Source organism: Bombina bombina, chromosome 4, assembly GCF_027579735.1.
Source record: "Bombina bombina isolate aBomBom1 chromosome 4, aBomBom1.pri, whole genome shotgun sequence".
NCBI classification, from domain to species: domain Eukaryota; kingdom Metazoa; phylum Chordata; class Amphibia; order Anura; family Bombinatoridae; genus Bombina; species Bombina bombina.
Window position 1 is genome coordinate 615309331 of NC_069502.1, and position 21791 is coordinate 615331121.

Sequence of the window (21791 nt, forward strand, 5' to 3'; positions counted from 1 at the left end):
ATGATGTGGTCAAAATACTCATTTGCCTAATAATTCTGCACTCCCTGTATATATATATATATATATATATATATATATATATATATATATATATATACACACATATATATATATATATATATATATATATATATATATATATATATGTGCGCAAACTTTGCATCAATTAAAATGCAAAGGGAGTAAACAGAAGAAAAATCTAAATCAAATCAATATTTGGTGTGACCACCCTTTGCCTTCACAACAGCATCAATTCTAGGTACACACACACAAAGTCAGGGATTTTGTAGGCATATAATCAGGTGCATAATTGAACTATTATACCAAACAGATGCTAATAATGATCAATTCAATGTAGGTTGGAATACAATCATTGACTTAAAAATGGAAACAGCTGTGTCGGAGGAATAAAACTGGACGAGGAACAGCCGAAATCTGCGTACAAGACGCAAGGTAGTTTTACTGCATCAGCAAGGTCTTGCCCAGGCTGACAGGGGTTTCCAGATGTGGTGTCCAAGCTTTTCGGTGAAAGCACAAAGAAACAGACAACAATGATGACCGTAGACAGTGTGGTTGACAGTAGATTAAAGACAGATCATGCTTACTTCCCTTCGCAATTGGAAGATGTGCAGCAGTGCCATTAGCTCAAATTTGTCAGAAACCAGTGGGAGCATGGTACACCCATCTACTGTCGAGAGAAGTCTGGTCAGAAATGGTCTTCATGGAAGACTTTTGGCCAAAATGCCATACCTCTGATGTGGAAACAAGGCCAAGCAACTCAACCATCCATGAAAACACAGAAACTTGGGTACAGAAAATGGCTGTAGCAGAATGAGTTACTGCAGGCAACAGTGAAGCATGGTGGAGGTTCCTTGCAAGTTAGAGGCTGCATGTCTGCAAATGAAGTTGGGGATTTGATAAGAATTATTGGTCTCCTTAATACTCAGAAGTACAGACAGTAACACCAGGGAGGCATCTGATTAGCCCAAAATGTATTCCGCAGCATGAAAAAGACCCCAAACATACAGCCAAAGCCATTAAGAAATATTTTCAGGAATGGATGTTATGGCCCTGACAGAGCCCTGATCTCAAAATCATTGAGTCTGTCTTGGATTACATAAAGAGAAAGAAGCAACTGAGGCTGCCTACATCTACAGAAAAACTGTGGTTAGTTATCCAAGAGTTTTGGAACAACCTACCTGCAGAGCTCCATAAAAAACTGTGTGCAAGTACACCTAGAAAAAGTGATGCTGTTTTAAAGGCAAAATGGCGGTCACACTCAATATTGATTTGATTTAGATTTTTCTTCTGTTCACTCAATTTGCATTTCATTAATTAATAAACTATTAACATTTCTATATTTGAAAGCATTGTTACCTTACAGCATTTTTACACAACTGCCTAAAACTTGTGCACAGTACTGTGCATGTGTGTCTGTATTTATGTATGTGTATGTATGTGTGTGTGTGTATGTATATATGTGTGTGTGTGTGTGTGTGTATGTATGTGTGTATATATATATATATATATATATATATATATATATATACAGTATATATATATATATATATATATATATATATATATATATATATATATATATATACATATATGTGTGTGTGTGTCTAATTTCTGGTATTTTGTATATTGGCTGTTTTCTTTATCACAGTACTGTGGTGGTTTGTTGTACTTGAGCAGCCTGGAGAGGTTTGCCTTGGTGGTACGGTACATGTTGCTCTTGAATCCTAGTTTGTTTTTCTAGCAATCTACCTAATTGTCTGCAAAAACTGTAGAACTGTTTTAAAAAAAATATTCCATGTTTTTACCATAAGATTGTCTTTATGCTATTACTTGGGCGTAAGTGCATTCTTAAGTATACCTATCTTAACAGTTTTTAATGCAAACACACAACTATCTGCATTGACCTAATACAAAATAAATAGTTTCAAGGTCTGCAGGTAGTATACATAGAGTTGTATATTTTCTAAGTAATTTTAATTAATGATTTAATACTTTTTTTTAATTTAATTTTAGTGAAAACCATCCATTGCAGCTGCTTTATCTAGAGTGCATATTATCCATGCTGAATAGTTCATCTCCCACAATGAACCTTCACAAAGGCTTCACTGACCTTATATGGTAAGCATTATCAATAAAAAAAGGTTTGACTTTAAATAATAATTACTAATAGGTAGAATTCAAAAGGAAGTTATGTTTAAAGGGCATTCCAGCAAAAATTGGAATCCACATGGCTGAATTTCAGCCTAAGGTGCTTGTACCATCTGGTAATGACTCAATTTGTTAATTACTGACATGATACAAGCCCCACTGGCACTCTGAGCAGCTGCAGTATATAACATACTGGTGCCCTGAGAATACCTAGCTATGCTTCACATGCACGTGCAGAGAAAAATGTGCTAGCATACAGAACACGGTCAGAAGACACGCACGGCTATTGGTTTAGAAGTGGAAACGTCACCTCATTGAAGAAGGGCCCTGTGCTTTTCTTTGAAGAGTTTGTGCATTTTCACATTTAAACTAAAGGAAAAGCAGATAAAATAAATGATGAAAGTGCATTGGATTTCTATACATGCATAAACAGTTTGGGCTAGATTACAAGTGGAAGTAACCCAATTTATATCGCAGATAGCATTATCTTGCAAAGAATAATACAAATGTATTTCTTTTAGAGACCTAAAGTAAACCATTATTGCTTGCTAGTTTGCAGAACAAAACAAATTAAAATGCTATGGAAATAAAGGATTTATAGGGCCATTATAGTCAAAAAAATTGAATTTAATGTAAAACCAGCGACCTTGTAATGCTATGGAGTTTATTCCTTAAGAGGTGATGGTCAGGTGAATTGAAACATTTCAATTCCCATCATTAACTATGCCAACTAAGTGCCAAACCCAGTGAGTATCTCCTACAAGAAGAGCTGAGTTAGCCTTGCACATTGCATAATTATTGCTGTGTACAATTCACCTAAAATAGGAGAATTGTAGCTGAATTGTATGCAGCATTTATTTTGCATTGTGCAGGGCTAACTCAGTTCTTCTTGCAGGAGATACTCACTGGGTTTGACCCTTCATACTGCAAGGTTAATGAAAGATTTAAAATCACCTGCAATTCATCTCTTTGTGAATAGAGCCTTATGTGTTTAACCCCCCACAAAGAGGTTACATATGTAGTTAAAGTACTGATTGGGAGCCTCAGAGCACTGCTGGTTCTGGTCAGAATCTGCCTCTGACCCAATCAGCAGAATTAGTTGCACAACCCAGTTATCCAGTGGTAGTTTCAGCTCTGGGCAAGTAGTGCTCTACTAGATAGTATGGAAAGAGCGTTCTAAAAGGGACATTAAACTGCTGTGAGAAACTACAAAAGAATAGTAACCACTATTCCTGCTGCTCTTTACAAATCAGTTCTCCTGTTTTAATAGCTTAAATGTGTCCGCCATTTAGCTCCGCCTCTTTGTACTGGGGGCTGCCATCTTGGAGCTCAGGTATTCTCACACCCTGTGACAGAAGCTGTGCACACTCACAGATCAGTAATATTATCCACTGTTTTACAGCTGTATAATGTGCTTCAGGTTAGTGTGCATAATGCATAATCTGAGCATTACAGTTTTACAGTTACACAAAATATATATATATTAGCAATAATATAGAGGAATGTAGTCACAGCAAAAATATACAGCTCCTACTTTGTATCATGCACCCTAACCTGAAGTACATTATACAGCTGTAAAAATAAGAAATATTACCGATTAACCCCTAAACCTAACCCTAAGTCTAACCCTAACACCCCTAACTTTAATATAATTAAAATAAATCTAAATAAAAATTACTATCATTAACTAAATAATTCATATTTAAAACTAAATACAGTACAGTTTGTATTTATTTTAACTAGGTAGAATAGTTAGTAAATAGTTATTAACTATTTACTAATTACATAGTAAAAATAAATACAAATTTGTGTAATTTAGTGTTTATTATTTTGTAATTTAGTTAATTGTATTTTATTAATGTAATTGATTTAATTGTAGTGTAAGGTTAGGTGTTAGTGTAAGACAGGTTATGTTTTATTTCACAGGTAAATTTGTATTTATTTTAACTAGGTAGTTAGTAAATAGTTAATAACTAATCACTAACTAGTCTACCTAGTTAAAATAAATACAAACTTAGCTATGAAATAAAAATAAAACCTAAGATAGCTACAATGTAACTATTAGTTATATTGTAGCTAGCTTAGGGTTTATTTTATAGGTATTTAGTTTTAAATAGGAATTATTTAGGTATTAATAGTAATTTTTATTTAGATTTATTTTAATTATGTTAAAGTTAGTGGGTTTTAGGGTTAGGGTTACGTTGGGGTTAGTGTTAGACTTAGGGTTAGGTTTAGGGGTTAATAACTAGTATAGTGGCAGCGACATTGGGGGCGGCAGATTAGGGGTTAATAAGTGTAGGTAGGTGGCGGTGATGTCGGGGGTGGCAGATTAGGGGTTAATAACTAATGTAGGTGTCAGCGATGTCGGGGACGGCAGATTAGGGGTTAATACATATAATGTAGGTGTCAGCGATGTTGGGGGCTGCAGATTAGGGGTTAATAAGTGTAATGTAGGTGTCGGCGATGTCGGGTGCGGCAGATTAGGGGTGTTTAGACTCTGGGTTTATGTTAGGGTGTTAGGTGTAAACATTAATTTTCTTTCCCCATAGGAATCAATGGGGCTGTGTTACAGAGCTTTACGCTCCTTAATTGCAGGTGTTAGGCTTTTTTTTAGCCGGCTCTCCCCATTGATGTCTATGGGGAAATTGTGCACAAGCACGTAAAAGCAGCTCAAAGCAGCGCTGGTATTTGAGTGCGGTATGGAGCTCAATTTTGCTCAACGCTGACATATTGCCTGCTAACGCCAGGTTTTTGAAAACCTGTAATAGCAGTGCTATAGAGAGGTGAGCGGTGGAAATAACTTGCAAGTTAGCACCGAGCCGCTCATAACGCAAAACTCGTATTCTAGCCGATAGTGAGTAGTTACTATTCTACGGTAGTTGTGCCCAGCAGTTTAATGTCCCTTTAATAGTTGGTAGCACTAACATTTTTGCTCTTCACTTGTAATCTAGACCTTTATGGGAAATTCAATTTTAAAGTTAATGTCTTTTTTACAACCCTATTATTGTAGAATGTTGACAGTATAACTTATAGTGGTAATTTATTGTCTAATGTAAGCAGTTGTAGATATTAATTAATAATGATCATGTTTTTTGCCAATAGAAAACTTGAATTTATGCAGAAGCTTCAGTTCATGATAATTATTTTTACTGTTGTGTCTTTTGTAGTAATGATGATGGTCTGAGTCACAATTAAAATGGTATATTATGCATATAAAAAAACACTATCTAAACATTAAAGTAAAAGCTGTTTAAAACAAGAATTTGCAACTATTAGGAAATAGATGCTGCACACAGTAGGACAGCAACAAATATCTACAAGACTGAAAACGGCAAATTTTTTATAGGAACATCCATAAGAAAAATTCTGGAATAATTAAAAATGCCATCCTTTGGACTAAATGGAGAAAAACTTTGTACACAATACCTAGCATTAGTTTTGACATACCAGCATATGTTTGGTGTATATTGATCTGTGATGAAGATTAATAACAAATGGAATCTATTACACTTGTCTTAAAGGGACACAAAAATAAAAATTAAACTTGTGACCCTTTCAACTATCTATGCTCAATCAGTGGTCAAATAATTATCTGCAATTGGAACAGCAGATTGCTTTGGATTTGTTTGTCAGAAAATCACTCTCTTGGTAGATACAAGGTCCTCCTTTGACTCTTGGTGTGTCTTTTCTTCATCCATCTTGGGCTATTGTGATGACGGATGCTAGTCTTTCAGCCTGGGGCGCTGCTTGTAATTCTCAGAGACAAGGAGTTTGGTCCCCTCTGGAGGCGAAATTACCAATCAACCTTCTGGAACTGTGAGCGAATCTTCTGGCTCTTCACTCCTGGCCTCTGTTGAAAGAGGAATGGTTTATCCATTTCTAGTTGGACAATATCATGGTGGTGTCCTGCATAAATCATCAAGGGGGACCTGCAGTCCACTGGCTATGCAGGAAGTGTTCCAGATTCTGTCTTGGGCAGAGAGGAATCAATGCGCGCTGTCAGAAGTTCACTTTCTAGGTGTGAACAATAGGGAAGTTGATTACTTCAGCCGTAAGTCATTCCATACAGGAGAGTGCTCTCTCCATCAAGACATCTTCGATCAAATATTGATCAAATTGGGTCTAGCGGACATAGATCTGATGTCCTCCCATTTAAACCACAAAACTTCCAATGTATTGTCAAGATCCAGAGATGGTGTGTCCATTGAATTTTCATCTAGTGTATCTGTTTCCTCTGTTTGTTTTACTTCCAAGAGTAATTATTTGAATAAAAAAGGAGTCAGCTTTGTAATCTTTATTGCTCCAGCCTGGCTCCGCAGAACATGGTAGCAGATCTAGTGCAGATGTCCTGTTCTCTTCCATGGCTTTTTCCTCTAAGACCAGATCTATTATCTCAAGGGAACATTTTGCATCGGGATCTCAAATTTCTAAATTTAACGGTGTGGAGGTTGAAAGCCTAGTTTTAAAACATAGAGGGTTCTTTGATTCAGTTATTGGCACTCTGATTCAAGCCAAAAAATCCTGTTACCCAAAAAATGTATGACAAAATTTGTAGGTCAAACTTTAAAAGATGCTCATCCAGAGGATTTCCTTGGTATTACTTTAGGATTCCTAGAATTCTTCAGTTTTTACAAGATGACCTTGACGAGGGTTTGTCTGCTAGCTCCATAAAAGATCAAATTTCTGCTCTATCTTTCATAGAAAGTTAGCTAAACTTCCTGAGGTTCAGACTTTTGCCAAGGCGCTAGTAAGAATTAGGCCAATTGTGAGACCTATTTTTTCTGGAATTCGAATTTAGTTCTTTCTGTTCTGCACAGTCTTCCCTTTGAACTTATGCATTCAGTTGATATCAAACTTTTATCCTGAAAAGTGCTTTACTTGTTCGCAATTTCCTGAACTAGGAGAGTTTCTGAGTTATCAGCCTTATCCTGTTTTTCACAAAGATAAATCTGTACTTCGTACTTAATATGATTTTCTTCCTAAGGTAGTTTCTTCGAAAAATATCATCAGGAGATTGTTGTTCCTTCTTTGTGTCCAGATCCTACTAATTCTAAGGAGCAACTTTTACATAATCTTGATGAAGTCCGAGCATTGAAGTTTTATCTTTAAACTACTAAGCAGTTAAGACAATCTTCCATCTTGTTTGTGCATTACTCTGGGACTACTACTGTAGCTTTGTCCTCTTGGCTTAAACAGGTAATTCACAAGGGTTACTTGGTGGCGGGCAAGTCACTCCCTAAGCGTATAACATCCCATTCTTCAAAATCAGTTGCAACTTCCTGGGCTTTCAAAAATCATGCATCTTTGGAGCATATTTGCAAAGCTGCAACATGGTCTTCTCTGCATACCTTTTTAAAATGTTACCGCTTGGATGTTTTTGCTTCTTAGCAAGCAGCTTTTGACAAGAAAACCTTCAGGCCGCAGTGTCTGATAAATAGGAACTACCAGAAAATTGTCCCACCCATTCCTAACATGGACTATGTGCTTGGGTATTAATCCCACCTGTGATGAACTATCATCATTATATGAAAGAAAACAAAATTTATGCTTACCTGATGATAACTTATTTTCTTTTGACATGATGATAGTCCATAGACCTTGCCTGTTTTTGGAAGACAGTTCTAATTTGCACCTCTATAGACCCTGCTTTTGTCTTTCCTACCGATATGTTTCTGATTCCTATTCTCTGCTCGGCTATGCATTAAACTGAGGAGAGATGGGAGCTGGGAGGGAATTTACGCTCTAGTAAGGGTTATTGGCCTCCTCCTAGTGGCAGGAATAATATCCCACATGTTATGGACCCTATTGACTATCATCATTCTGAAACAAAATATTTTATCAGGTAGGTATACATTTTGTTTTTGATTATGCCATTCTTCAGAATTTAATGGTAACTTTTTTTTATTTTACTTTTAGGAAACAGCTATGCCCAGAACTTGTGGTTATCCTGGGAAACCCAGTTCATGACAAGACTGTAACATCTGCACACAACAACACTTGTGTTGACTCTGAATTTCACTCCACTGGAGTAGCAGATCAGGGCCGGGGCTCTGCATGTTCATCTACAGCACCAGCTCTCAGTGGTCCAGTTGCTCGGACAATCTATTACATTGCAGCTGAGTTAGTCCGACTCATGGGCTCAGTTGAATCAATGAGGCCTGTGCTACAGTCTCTCTATCACCGTATACTGCTGTATGCTCCACCCCAGAATCGTGTTGAGGCCATCAAAATTATGAAAGAGGTGAATATCATTTGCTTTTATACTCTAATTAAAATTTAATTATAGACATTTATTTTTGAAGTAGATTTGAAACCATAGATAATTATTCATCAACGTTTAAAGGGACAGTAAAGTCAAAATTAAACTTTTATGATTTAGATAAAACAGCCGTCATGTACTTTTTGTAAAATAGGAGCTATCCCTGCAAGATGTCCCCTATAGAAAGTAATGCGATCTGCTGGAAAGGAAAACTTCACTGGGGAGAATTAAGTTAGCAGGGGTAACAAAGAAAAAATGTGATAAAGCACTGGTAAGTATATGTGATCTTCAGGAATCCAGAAGTTAAAGTCCTTGAAAGAAAAGGAAATAACAACAAATATTGAAGTCCGGTATACACAGATTATATAAAAAAGTGGTGGAAGTATCTACTCACACTCTAGGAGCTATAACTTAGCCCTCAGTAAAACGGCTCATGTGTTGAGGTATAGATGGATCAGGGGACATCAAACTTTGGAAAAGTAATTTATTACTCCAGTAAAATCACTCAGGATAAGCCGACTGTAGAATCACCAAACACGGCATTCACAGACAGCTGCAAAGTGTAAATTTCAAAGTCCCAACCCTTCTTGTGACATCAGAGTCCCAACAGTCAATCAGATCCGACGTACGTTTCACCGGTCGTAACTAACCTTTTCAAGGATATCCAGGTGTCCCACGTTGCTTACTTTATAGTCTAAGCTTCTTTCCCATTCGTTCTTCTTAATTGTCCATTTAGTTAACTCTTTATGAGACAAACTCTTGTACTTTATATCTAATACATATTTAGTGCCAATGTGGGAACATCACAGAAATAACACATAATCCATTAATGTTTAAAATACAAATACATTATATACATAAATAAAATGAAAACATACATATTTGTTAGCATAATTTTTTTTTTAATATATTTTCTTCAACTTATATTCATAGCATCCTTTAAAATAGTTAAAAGACCGGTGTGTTAACCACTCTCCCAAACCGGTCTCATCTTTTTTGCTATCCATTTAGTATATTTATCTTTTTACAATATACCTAAATAAATACAAATATATGAAAACTAGTAACACTGGGATATCGTTCCAGTGAGAGTGAGTGTTTACCCATAATTGATAGCAATATTTGGTTTGACATATAATATTATAACATATCATTTTAAAAAAGAAAAATACTTAATATCTATAAATCCATCTTAATAAAATATTCCCACTGGGAATCGAACCTTTACTTGCAATATATAAATTCCCAAGATCAGATTGCTAACCTCTCACCCACACAATCTTTTTGTATATCAGGGAACTGAGTAAATATTAGTCTATATTAAAAAATATTGTATGCAGACCTCATAATGGGAATTCTTATCATGTATATAGAAACTACTGTGTAATATTTATAGTCAGAGATATTTTGATTAGCTTCCCATACATGGGTTTCAATTATATTAATTCCTTCAACCAACAAATGTTCAAATTATGACAGATAGAGTGGACCACATTCTCTACAAATGGCAATAGTTCATTATATTTGAATAGAACCTTCAATATTAATACAGAAAGAATCATATATTTTTAGTTATTTCATTATTTCTGATAGGGAGGATGTTAAATTTAGTTTAAGAAGTGATGTAGTTCAAAATCTTTGTTTTCTCCAAAGGGGATTAACGTATTGAGATAAAAAATTAATTGCATCTCTATTTGCCCTAATGTGTTAGTTAGGTTTCCACCTCTTCAATACTGGACAACTTTTTGGATTCCTAAATACAAAATTATATCCTTTGAATTTTTATTATGAACTCTTCTAAAGTGGTCTGACACTGAGTTTTTCTCATAACCATTTTTTTATGTTATAAACATGTTCCCTTAGTCTAGTGGCCAATGGTCTAGTTGTTCTACCAATATAAAATAAATGGCACGAACATTCCAATAAATATATGACATTTGTTAGTTTGACAAGTTATTACTTGTTTTATGTCATATTCTTTATTAGTTAATTTTTATTTGAAAGTATTTATATTCTTTTTTTTGTGTAGTGAAGCTATTACATCCTATACATTTCCTTCTGCAAGCCATGTAATTTTAGTTTCATTGCGTAAATATCCTCTAGTTACTTTATCTTTTATATTTGGAACCTGTTTAAATATTATTTTTGGTTTGTCCTCAGTTATATCTATTAACCCTCCATCTTTTTTCAAAATGTGCCAGTGTTTATGATATCCAGCAATTGTCTATTTTGGGCACAATAATTAAGAACAATAGGTTCTGCTTTCTTATTGTCTATACATTTATTTTTCCTTTTCTTATATTGTAGGACATTGTGTCTATCTTTATTTCTTATTCCTGAAATGGTTTTATCCAACATGTCACCTTTATACTTTTTCTCTATGAATCTTTGTTTAAAGACATTTGCTTGTTGGAGAAAAACATTATCTTCGCTGCAGTTACGTTTAAGGCTGTATACTTGTCCTTTTGGGATATTAATAAGCCAATTATTTAGATGGCAGCTATTCAATTCAATATAATTATTAATATCTACGGGTTTAAAGTAATTTCTAGTCTTTATTTTATTATTCTCTATGTAAATTTCTAAGTCTAAAAAGGTTACCATTTGTTGGCTTGTATCGCAACTCAATTGAATATGCCAATCATTCTCATTCTTTTTTTAAATTATATTTTATAATATTATATGTCAATTCAAATATTGCTATCAATTAAGGGTAAACACTCACTCTCACTGGTACGATATCACAGTGTTACTAGTTGTCATATATTTGTATTCATTTAGGTATATTGTAAAAAGACAATTTTTTTTATTATTTATGTATATAATGTATTTGTATTTTAAACATTAATGGCTTATGTGTTATTTCTGTGATGTTCCTACATTGGCACTTTTCCTAAATATGTATTAAAATATAAAGTACAAGAGTTTGTCTCATAAAGAGTTAACTAAATGAACAATTAAGAAGAACAAATGGGAAAGAAGTTTAGACTTTAAAGTAAGTAACGTTGGACACCTGGATATCCTTGAAAAAGCTAGCTAAGACTGGTGAAACGTACGTCGGATCTGATTGGACTGTTGGGACTCTGATGTCACAAGGAGGGTTGGGACTTTGAAATTTTCACTTTGCAGCTGTCTGTGAACACTGTGTTTGCTGATTCTACAGTTGGCTTTTTGTTTTACCATTGTTCCCTTATCCTGAGTGATTTTACTGGAGTAATAAATTACTTTTACGAAGTTTGATGTCCCCTGATCCATCTATACCTTAAAGGGACATGAAACCCAAAATTTTTCTTTCATGATTCAGATAGAGAATACAATTTCAAACAACTTTCCAATTTACTTCTATTATTTAATTTGCTTCTTTCTCTTGATATCCTTTGCTGAAATGTTTATCTAGGAAAGTTCATGTGCAGCAGAGAACCTAGGTTCTAGCTGTTGATTAGTGGCTGCATATATAAACTGATTGTCATTGGCTCACCCATGTGTTCAGTTAGAACCAGTAGTGCACGGCTGCTCCTTCAACAAATGATACCAAGAGAATAAAACAGATTAGATAATAGAAGTAAATTAGAAAGTTGTTTAAAATTGTATTCTCTATCTGAATCATGAAATACATTTTTTGGGTTTCATGTCCCTTTAACACATGAGCCGTTTTACTGAGAGCTAAGTTATAGCTCCTAAGAGTGTGAGTAGATACTTCCACTTATCTTAATTAATAGGTCTCACTCTCTATACTAAATGGAGCAGACTTTATTGAGTACAGAGGGTGGCAACTATCGCTCTTATATACCAGGGTTGCTTAGAAATACAAATTTACACAGTGATATATATATATATAAGATTGATATTATTTGTCCTTAATGCATACAGGCTTTATGTTACATATTGATTAAAAAAACACACACAGTTTACTTTTGGTTTTAATTTTAATTCCATTTTAAATAGTTTTCAATAAAAGTTAAAGTTTAAGGAACTGCCTTCTAAAAGTCATATAGGATGAGAGTGCCACTAAACGCATTTTTTCAGCTTTAGTGGTAATATTACATTAACACATAGCACCACTTCCAAAATATCATAAATATTAATTATAATATGGATATTATTATCTTTGACTAAAGTAAAATTGGAATATGGCCCAAGTTAGCAGTGCCTTTGATTTTAGTCTCTGATTAATAGAAAAAGATATATGGTTTGAAGCTTAAATATTACAAAACTGATAGTAGTAATGAGACAATGACTGTTACTGTCCCTAAACGTATTGAAAGATTATCGCCTAGATTACGAGTTTTGTCGGTAAAGACCCGCGGTGCTAACGAGCCTTTTTTTCCAGCGCACCCTTAAGACAACGCTAATATTACGAGTTGTCTGAATGGCTGCGTTAGCCTCAGATAAGTGAGCGTGGTGCCAAATTTAGCTCCACTTCAACCCGCAATACCAGCGTTGCCTACGGTAGCGGTAAGCTGGCTAAACGTGCTTGTGCACGATTTCCCCATAGGAATCAATGGGGCTGAGCTGGCTGAAAAAAAACCTAACACCTGCAAAAAAGCAGCGTTCAGCTCCCAACGCAGCCCCATTGTTTCCTATGGGGAAATTAATTTTATGTCTGCACCTAACACCCTAACATGAACCCCGAGTCTAAACACCCCAAATCTTACACTTATTAACCCCTAATGTGCCGCCCCTGCTATCGCTTACACCTACATTATATTATTAACCCCTAATCTGCCACTCCGGACACCGCCGCAACCTGCATTATAGCTATGAACCCCTAATCTGGTGTCCCTAACATCGCCGACACCTATATTATATTTATTAACCCTTAATCTGCCCCCCCCAACGTTGCCGCCACATACCTACACTTATTAACCCCTAATCTGCCGACCGGACATCGCCACCACTATAATAAAAGTATTAACCCCTAAACCGCCGCACTCCCGCCTCGCAAACACTATAATAAATTTTATTAACCCCTAATCTGCCCTCCCTAACATCGCTGCCACCTACCTACAATTATTAACCCCTAATCTGCCGCCCCCAACGTCGCCGCTACTATAATAAAGTTATTAACCCCTAAACTTAAGTCTAACCCTAACCCTAACACCCCCTTAACTTAAATATAATTTAAATAAAACGAACTAAAATTACTATCATTAAATAAATTATTCCTATTTAAAACTAAATACTTACCTGTAAAATAAACCATAATATAGCTACAATATAAATAATAGTTACATTGTAGCTATTTTAGGATTTATATTTATTTTACAGGCAACTTTGTATTTATTTTAACTAGGTACAATAGCTATTAAATAGTTAACTATTTAATAGCTACCTAGTTAAAATAAATACACATTTACCTGTAAAATAAATCCTAACCTAAGTTACAAATACACCTAACACTACACTATCAATAAATTAATTAAATAAATTAACTACAATGATCTAAACTAAAATACAATTCAATAAACTAAAATATAATACAAAAAACCCCCCACTAAATTACAAAAAATAAAAAATATTACAAGAATTTTAAACTAATTACACCTAATCTAAGCCCCCTAATAAAATAAAAAAGCCCCCCAAAATAATAAAATTCCCTACCCTAAACTAAATTACAAAGTAATCAGCTCTTTTACCAGCCCTTAAAAGGGCTTTTTGCGGGGCATTGCCCCAAAATAATCAGCTCTTTTACCTGTAAAAAAAATAAATACAATCCCCCCCAACATTACAACCCACCACCCACACACCCCTACTCTAAAACTACCCGATCCCCCCTTAAATAAACCTAACACTACCCCCCTGAAGATCACCCTACCTTGAGCCGTCTTCAGCCAGCCGGCCACCGATGGACCAGAAGTGGACATCCGGAGCGGCAGAAGTCTTCATCCGATCGGGGCAGAAGAGGTCCTCCAAGCGGCAGATGTCTTCATCCAAGCGGCATCTTCTATCTTAAATCGAGCCATCTTGAATCCAGCCGACGCGGATCCATCCTCTTCTTCCGATGTCCTAAGGCCGAATGAAGGTTCCTTTAAATGACGTCATCCAAGATGGCGTCCCTTGAATTCCGATTGGCTGATAGGATTCTATCAGCCAATCGGAATTAAGGTAGGAAAAATCAGATTGGTTGATGTAATCAGCCAATCGGATTGAACTTCAATCCGATTGGCTGATTGGATGAGCCAATAGAATTGACCTTGCATTCTATTGGCTCATCCAATCAGCCAATCGGATTTAAGTTCAATCCGATTGGCTGATTACATCAACCAATCGGATTTTTCCTACCTTAATTCCAATTGGCTGATAGAATCCTATCAGCCAATCGGAATTCGAGGGACACCATCTTGGATGACGTCATTTAAAGGAACCTTCATTCGGCCTTAGGACATCAGAAGAAGAGGATGGCTCCGCGTCGGCTGGATTCAAGATGGCTCCGCTCCGGTTGATTGAAGATAGAAGATGCCGCTTGGATGAAGACATCTGCCGCTTGGAGGACCTCTTCTGCCCCGATCGGATGAAGAATTCTGCCGCTCCGGATGTCCACTTCTGGCCCATCGGTGGCCGGCTGGCTGAAGACGGCTCAAGGTAGGGTGATCTTCAGGGGGGTAGTGTTAGGTTTATTTAAGGGGGGATCGGGTGGTTTTAGAGTAGGGATGTGTGGGTGGTGGGTTGTAATGTTGGGGGGGGGATTGTATTTTTTTTTACAGGTAAAAGAGCTGATTACTTTGGGGCAATGCCCCGCAAAAAGCCCTTTTAAGGGCTGGTAAAAGAGATGATTACTTTGTAATTTAGTTTAGGATAGGGAATTTTATTATTTTGGGGGGCTTTTTTATTTTATTAGGGGGCTTAGATTAGGTGTAATTAGTTTAAAATTCTTGTAATATTTTTTATTTTTTGTAATTTAGTGTTTGTTTTTTTGTATTATATTTTAGTTTATTGAATTGTATTTTAGTTTAGATCATTGTAGTTAATTTATTTAATTAATTTATTGATAGTGTAGTGTTAGGTGTATTTGTAACTTAGGTTAGGATTTATTTTACAGGTAAATGTGTATTTATTTTAACTAGGTAGCTATTAAATAGTTATTAACTATTTAATAGCTATTGTACCTAATTAAAATAAATACAAAGTTGCCTGTAAAATAAATATAAATCCTAAAATAGCTACAATGTAACTATTAGTTATATTGTAGCTATATTAGGGTTTATTTTACAGGTAAGTATTTAGTTTTAAATAGGAATAATTTATTTAATGATAGTAATTTTAGTTTGTTTTATTTAAATTATATTTAAGTTAGGGGGGTGTTAGGGTTAGGGTTAGACTTAGGTTTAGGGGTAAATAACTTTATTATAGTAGCGGTGACGTTGGGGGCAGCAGATTAGGGGTTAATAATTGTAGGTAGGTGGTGGCGATGTTATGGAGGGCAGATTAGGGGTTAATAAAATTTATTATAGTGTTTGCGAGGCGGGAGTGTGGCGGTTTAGGGGTTAATACTTTTATTATATTGGCGGCAATGTTCGGTCGGCAGATTAGGGGTTAATAAGTGTAGGTAGGTTGGGGCGGCAGATTAGGGGGTTAATAAATATAATATAGATGTCGGCGATTTTAGGGGCAGCAGATTAGGGGTTCATAGCTATAATGTAGGTGGCGGCGGTGTCCGGTCGGAAGATTAGGGGTTAAGTATTTTTATTATAGGGTTTGCGATGTGGGGGGGCCTCGGTTTAGGGGTTAATAGGTAGTTTATGGGTGTACTTTGTAGCACTGTAGTTAAGAGCTTTATGTTCCGGCGTTAGCCCATAAAACTCTTAACTACTGACTTTTTTTTGCGGTTGGAGTCTTGGAGGTAGAGGCTCTACTGCTCACTTTCTCCAAGACTCGGAATACCAGCATTAGGCAAATTCCATAGAAAAGATAGGATACGCAATTGACGTAAGGGGATTTGCGGTAGCCTCGAGTCGCGGAAAAAAAGTGAGCGGTAGACCCTTTCCTGCCTGACTCGTAATACCAGCGTTAGATAAGAAGCAGCGTTAGGACCCCCTAACGCTGCTTTTTAAAGCTAACGCAGAACTCGTAATCTAAGCGTATGATGGCAATGCCCAACACACTCAATATTCTGATTCTGATATGATGGCAATGCCCAGCACACTCAATATTCTGATATGATGGCAATGCCCAACACACTTAATATTCTGATATGATGGCAATGCCCAACACACTCAATATTCTGATATGATGGCAATGCCCAACACACTCAATATTCTGATATGATGGCAATGCCCAACACACTCAATATTCTGATATGATGGCAATGCCAAACACACTCTATATTCTGATTCTGATGTTAATGCCAAACACACTCTATATTCGGATTCTGATATGATGGCAATGCCAAACACTTAATATTCTGATATGATGGCAATGCCAAACACTTAATATTCTGATATGATGGCAATGCCAAACATATGATATGATGGCAATGCCAAACACTTACTATTCTGATATGATGGCAATGCCAAACACTTAATATTCTGATATGAAGGCAATGCCAAACATATGATATGATGGCAATGCCAAACACTTAATATTCTGATATGATGGCAATGCCAAACACTTAATATTCTGATATGATGGCTATTCCAAATACTTTCAATATTCTGATTCTGATATGATGGTGCAATGCCCAACACATTCAATATTCTGATTCTGATATGATGGCAATGCCCAACACACTCAATATTCTGATATGATGGCAATGCCAAACACACTCTATATTCTGAAGACGGCTCAAGGTAGGGTGATCTTCAGGGGGGTAGTGTTAGGTTTATTTAAGGGGGGATCGGGTAGTTTTAGAGTAGGGGTGTGTGGGTGGTGGGTTGTAATGTTGGTGGGGGATTGTATTTTTTTTTACAGGTAAAAGAGCTGATTACTTTGGGGCAATGCCCCGCAAAAAGCCCTTTTAAGGGCTGGTAAAAGAGATGATTACTTTGTAATTTAGTTTAGGATAGGGAATTTTATTATTTTGGGGGGCTTTTTTATTTTATTAGGGGGCTTAGATTAGGTGTAATTAGTTTAAAATTCTTGTAATATTTTTTATTTTTTGTAATTTAGTGTTTGTTTTTTTGTATTATATTTTAGTTTATTGAATTGTATTTTAGTTTAGATCATTGTAGTTAATTTATTTAATTAATTTATTGATAGTGTAGTGTTAGGTGTATTTGTAACTTAGGTTAGGATTTATTTTACAGGTAAATGTGTATTTATTTTAACTAGGTAGCTATTAAATAGTTATTAACTATTTAATAGCTATTGTACCTAATTAAAATAAATACAAAGTTGCATGTAAAATAAATATAAATCCTAAAATAGCTACAATGTAACTATTAGTTATATTGTAGCTATATTAGGGTTTATTTTACAGGTAAGTATTTAGTTTTAAATAGGAATAATTTATTTAATGATAGTAATTTTAGTTTGTTTTATTTAAATTATATTTAAGTTAGGGGGGTGTTAGGGTTAGGGTTAGACTTAGGTTTAGGGGTAAATAACTTTATTATAGTAGCGGTGACGTTGGGGGCAGCAGATTAGGGGTTAATAATTGTAGGTAGATGGTGGCGATGTTATGGAGGGCAGATTAGGGGTTAATAAAATTTATTATAGTGTTTGCGAGGCGGGAGTGTGGCGGTTTAGGGGTTAATACTTTTATTATATTGGCGGCAATGTTCGGTCGGCAGATTAGGGGTTAATAAGTGTAGGTAGGTTGGGGCGGCAGATTAGGGGTTAATAAATATAATATAGATGTCGGCGATTTTAGGGGCAGCAGATTAGGGGTTTATAGCTATAATGTAGGTGGCGGCGGTGTCCGGTCGGAAGATTAGGGGTTAAGTATTTTTATTATAGGGTTTGCGATGTGGGGGGGCCTCGGTTTAGGGGTTAATAGGTAGTTTATGGGTGTTAGTGTACTTTGTAGCACTGTAGTTAAGAGCTTTATGTTCCGGCGTTAGCCCATAAAACTCTTAACTACTGACTTTTTTTTGCGGTTGGAGTCTTGGAGGTAGAGGCTCTACCGCTCACTTTCTCCAAGACTCGGAATACCAGCATTAGGCAAATTCCATAGAAAAGATAGGATACGCAATTGACGTAAGGGGATTTGCGGTAGCCTCGAGTCGCAGAAAAAAAGTGAGCGGTAGACCCTTTCCTGCCTGACTCGTAATACCAGCGTTGGATAAGAAGCAGCGTTAGGACCCCCTAACGCTGCTTTTTAAAGCTAACGCAGAACTCGTAATCTAAGCGTATGATGGCAATGCCCAACACACTCAATATTCTGATTCTGATATGATGGCAATGCCCAACACACTCAATATTCTGATATGATGGCAATGCCCAACACACTTAATATTCTGATATGATGGCAATGCCCAACACACTCAATATTCTGATTCTGATATGATGGCAATGCCCAACACACTCAATATTCTGATATGATGGCAATGCCCAACACACTCAATATTCTGATATGATGGCAATGCCAAACACACTCTATATTCTGATTCTGATGTTAATGCCAAACACACTCTATATTCGGATTCTGATATGATGGCAATGCCAAACATATGATATGATGGCAATGCCAAACACTTAATATTCTGATATGATGGCAATGCCAAACACTTAATATTCTGATATGATGGCTATTCCAAATACTTTCAATATTCTGATTCTGATATGATGGTGCAATGCCCAACACATTCAATATTCTGATTCTGATATGATGGCAATGCCAAACACACTCTATATTCTGATTCTGATGGCAATGCCAAACACACTCTATATTCTGATATGATGACAATGCCCAACACACTCAATATTCTGATTCTGATATGATGGCATTGCCAAACACACTCTATATTCTGATTCTGATGGCAATGCCAAACACACTTAATATTCTGATATGATGGCAATGCCCAACACACTCAATATTCTGATTCTGATATGATGGCAATGCCCAACACACTCAATATTCTGATATGATGGCAATGCCCAACACACTCAATATTCTGATATGATGGCAATGCCAAACACACTCTATATTCTGATTCTGATGTTAATGCCAAACACACTCTATATTCGGATTCTGATATGATGGCAATGCCAAACACTTAATATTCTGATATGATGGCAATGCCAAACACTTAATATTCTGATATGATGGCAATGCCAAACATCTGATATGATGGCAATGCCAAACACTTAATATTCTGATATGATGGCAATGCCAAACACTTAATATTCTGATATGATGGCTATTCCAAATACTTTCAATATTCTGATTCTGATATGATGGTGGCAATGCCCAACACATTCAATATTCTGATTCTGATATGATGGCAATGCCAAACACACTCTATATTCTGATATGATGGCAATGCCCAACACACTCAATATTCTGATATGATATGGCAATGCCCAACACACTCAATATTCTGATATGATGGCAATGCCAAACACACTCTATATTCTGATTCTGATGGCAATGCCAAACACACTCTATATTCTGATTCTGATGGCAATGCCCAACACACTCAATATTCTCATATGATGGCAATGCCAAACACACTCTATATTCTGATTCTGATGACAATGCCAAACACACTCTATATTCTGATATGATGACAATGCCCAACACACTCAATATTCTGATTCTGATATGATGGCAATGCCAAACACACTCTATATTCTGATTCTGATATGATGGCAATGCCAAACACACTCTATATTCTGATTCTGATGGCAATGCCAAACACATTTAATATTCTGATATGATGGCAATGCCCAACACACTCAATATTCTGATTGTGATATGATGGCAATGCCAAACACACTCTATATTCTGATATGATGGCAATGCCCAACACACTCAATATTCTGATTCTGATATGATGGCAATGCCAAACACACTCTATATTCTGATTCTGATGGCAATGCCAAACACACTCTATATTCTGATTCTGATGGCAATGCCCAACACACTCAATATTCTGATTCTGATATGATGGCAATGCCCAACACACTCAATATTCTGATTCTGTGATGGCAATGCCAAACACACTCTATATTCTGATTCTGATATGATGGCAATGCCAAACACTTAATATTCTGATATTTCAGGTCAGACATTATATTAACAATCTACAAATAAAGCATAATTCTAACTGGTCTTTAGGTGTTCTTAATAATATATTAAATCTGTATAAAGCAGGAAAAAAATCAATTTCTATAAGCTATCATTTAATCAACTCCTTCTGGAATGAAGATTATCTGCTAGAAGTGAGAGATAGCTGGCGAAATGATTTTTACGAATTAGATATAGAGGATCTAAAGCAATCTTTTAAACTTAGTAATAGATCTTGGGTCCCCACGAGCTGGAGAGAATCCCACTTAAAATTAATTAGGAGAACCTATCTTACAAATGCTAAATTGAATAAATGGTTTAGGACTAAACATGGTTGCCCTAAATGTGGTACTGAACAGGCAGACATTATTCATTATCTATGGTCTTGTCCAAAAATGTTTCAATTATGGATTCAAATCAACTTTTGGCTGGAAAAGAAACTAGTGATAAAATTTGTTATTCAGAAGTTTCATGTCTTTTTCTTAGTTAAATATACAGCAGAATCTAAGGAAAGTGAATTAATTAATACAATTATCTTCACTACTAGAAACTTGATTTTTGCAAGTTGGAAATCAAATAAGCCCCTAAATTTGTAACATGTAAAAATGCGTTAATAAAACAATGCATATCGGAACAATATATTATTTTGGATCTCTCTATTTCACAGTTAGATAGATTTTTCAATAAATGGAAAAAAAAAAAAAATTTCGTTGCCTGAAAATTCACAGATACAAATACTCTACTTATTTCGAAATACTGAATATGTCATAAATAGTGTATTAAATGGTCAATTTTTTTTGTATAAAAAAGGAAATATGTGAACTTATTTTTGATTAGAATATATTAGTATAAAAATGTTCTTTTGAGTTTGCATAAATGCGGTTGATGTAAATTGATATGAGAAGAAAGAATATTAGGATTATCTTGTTAATTTCATGTGTTTTCCTTATCATTTCATAGATGTTCATCTGTATATTCTAATTATTGACAAACTGACTGTATTCATGGTGACGGATTGTGTGTATACTGTATTCTGTTGAAATTAATAAATAATAAAAAGAAAAGAAAATATTCTGATATGATGGCTATGCCAATACTTTCAATATTCTGATATGATGGCAATGCCAAACACACTCAAAAAAGTAGTGCTCAGTGGAAACAATTTGAGACAGAATCATGAAGCTGGTTGCCAGAAGC

At 35.6% G+C, this 21791-nt stretch overlaps 1 protein-coding gene across 1 annotated transcript in view; it reads left to right on the forward strand.

Annotated features, from left to right (window-relative positions):
- ARFGEF3 (ARFGEF family member 3) overlaps positions 1–21791 on the forward strand; it is a 400722-nt gene that overhangs the window by 157909 nt on the left and 221022 nt on the right. The window contains exons 10-11 of the mRNA XM_053710627.1: positions 2035–2139; positions 8086–8410. Of these exons, the coding sequence (XP_053566602.1) occupies positions 2035–2139; positions 8086–8410 (430 nt within the window). The remainder of the gene's footprint in view (positions 1–2034; positions 2140–8085; positions 8411–21791) is intronic.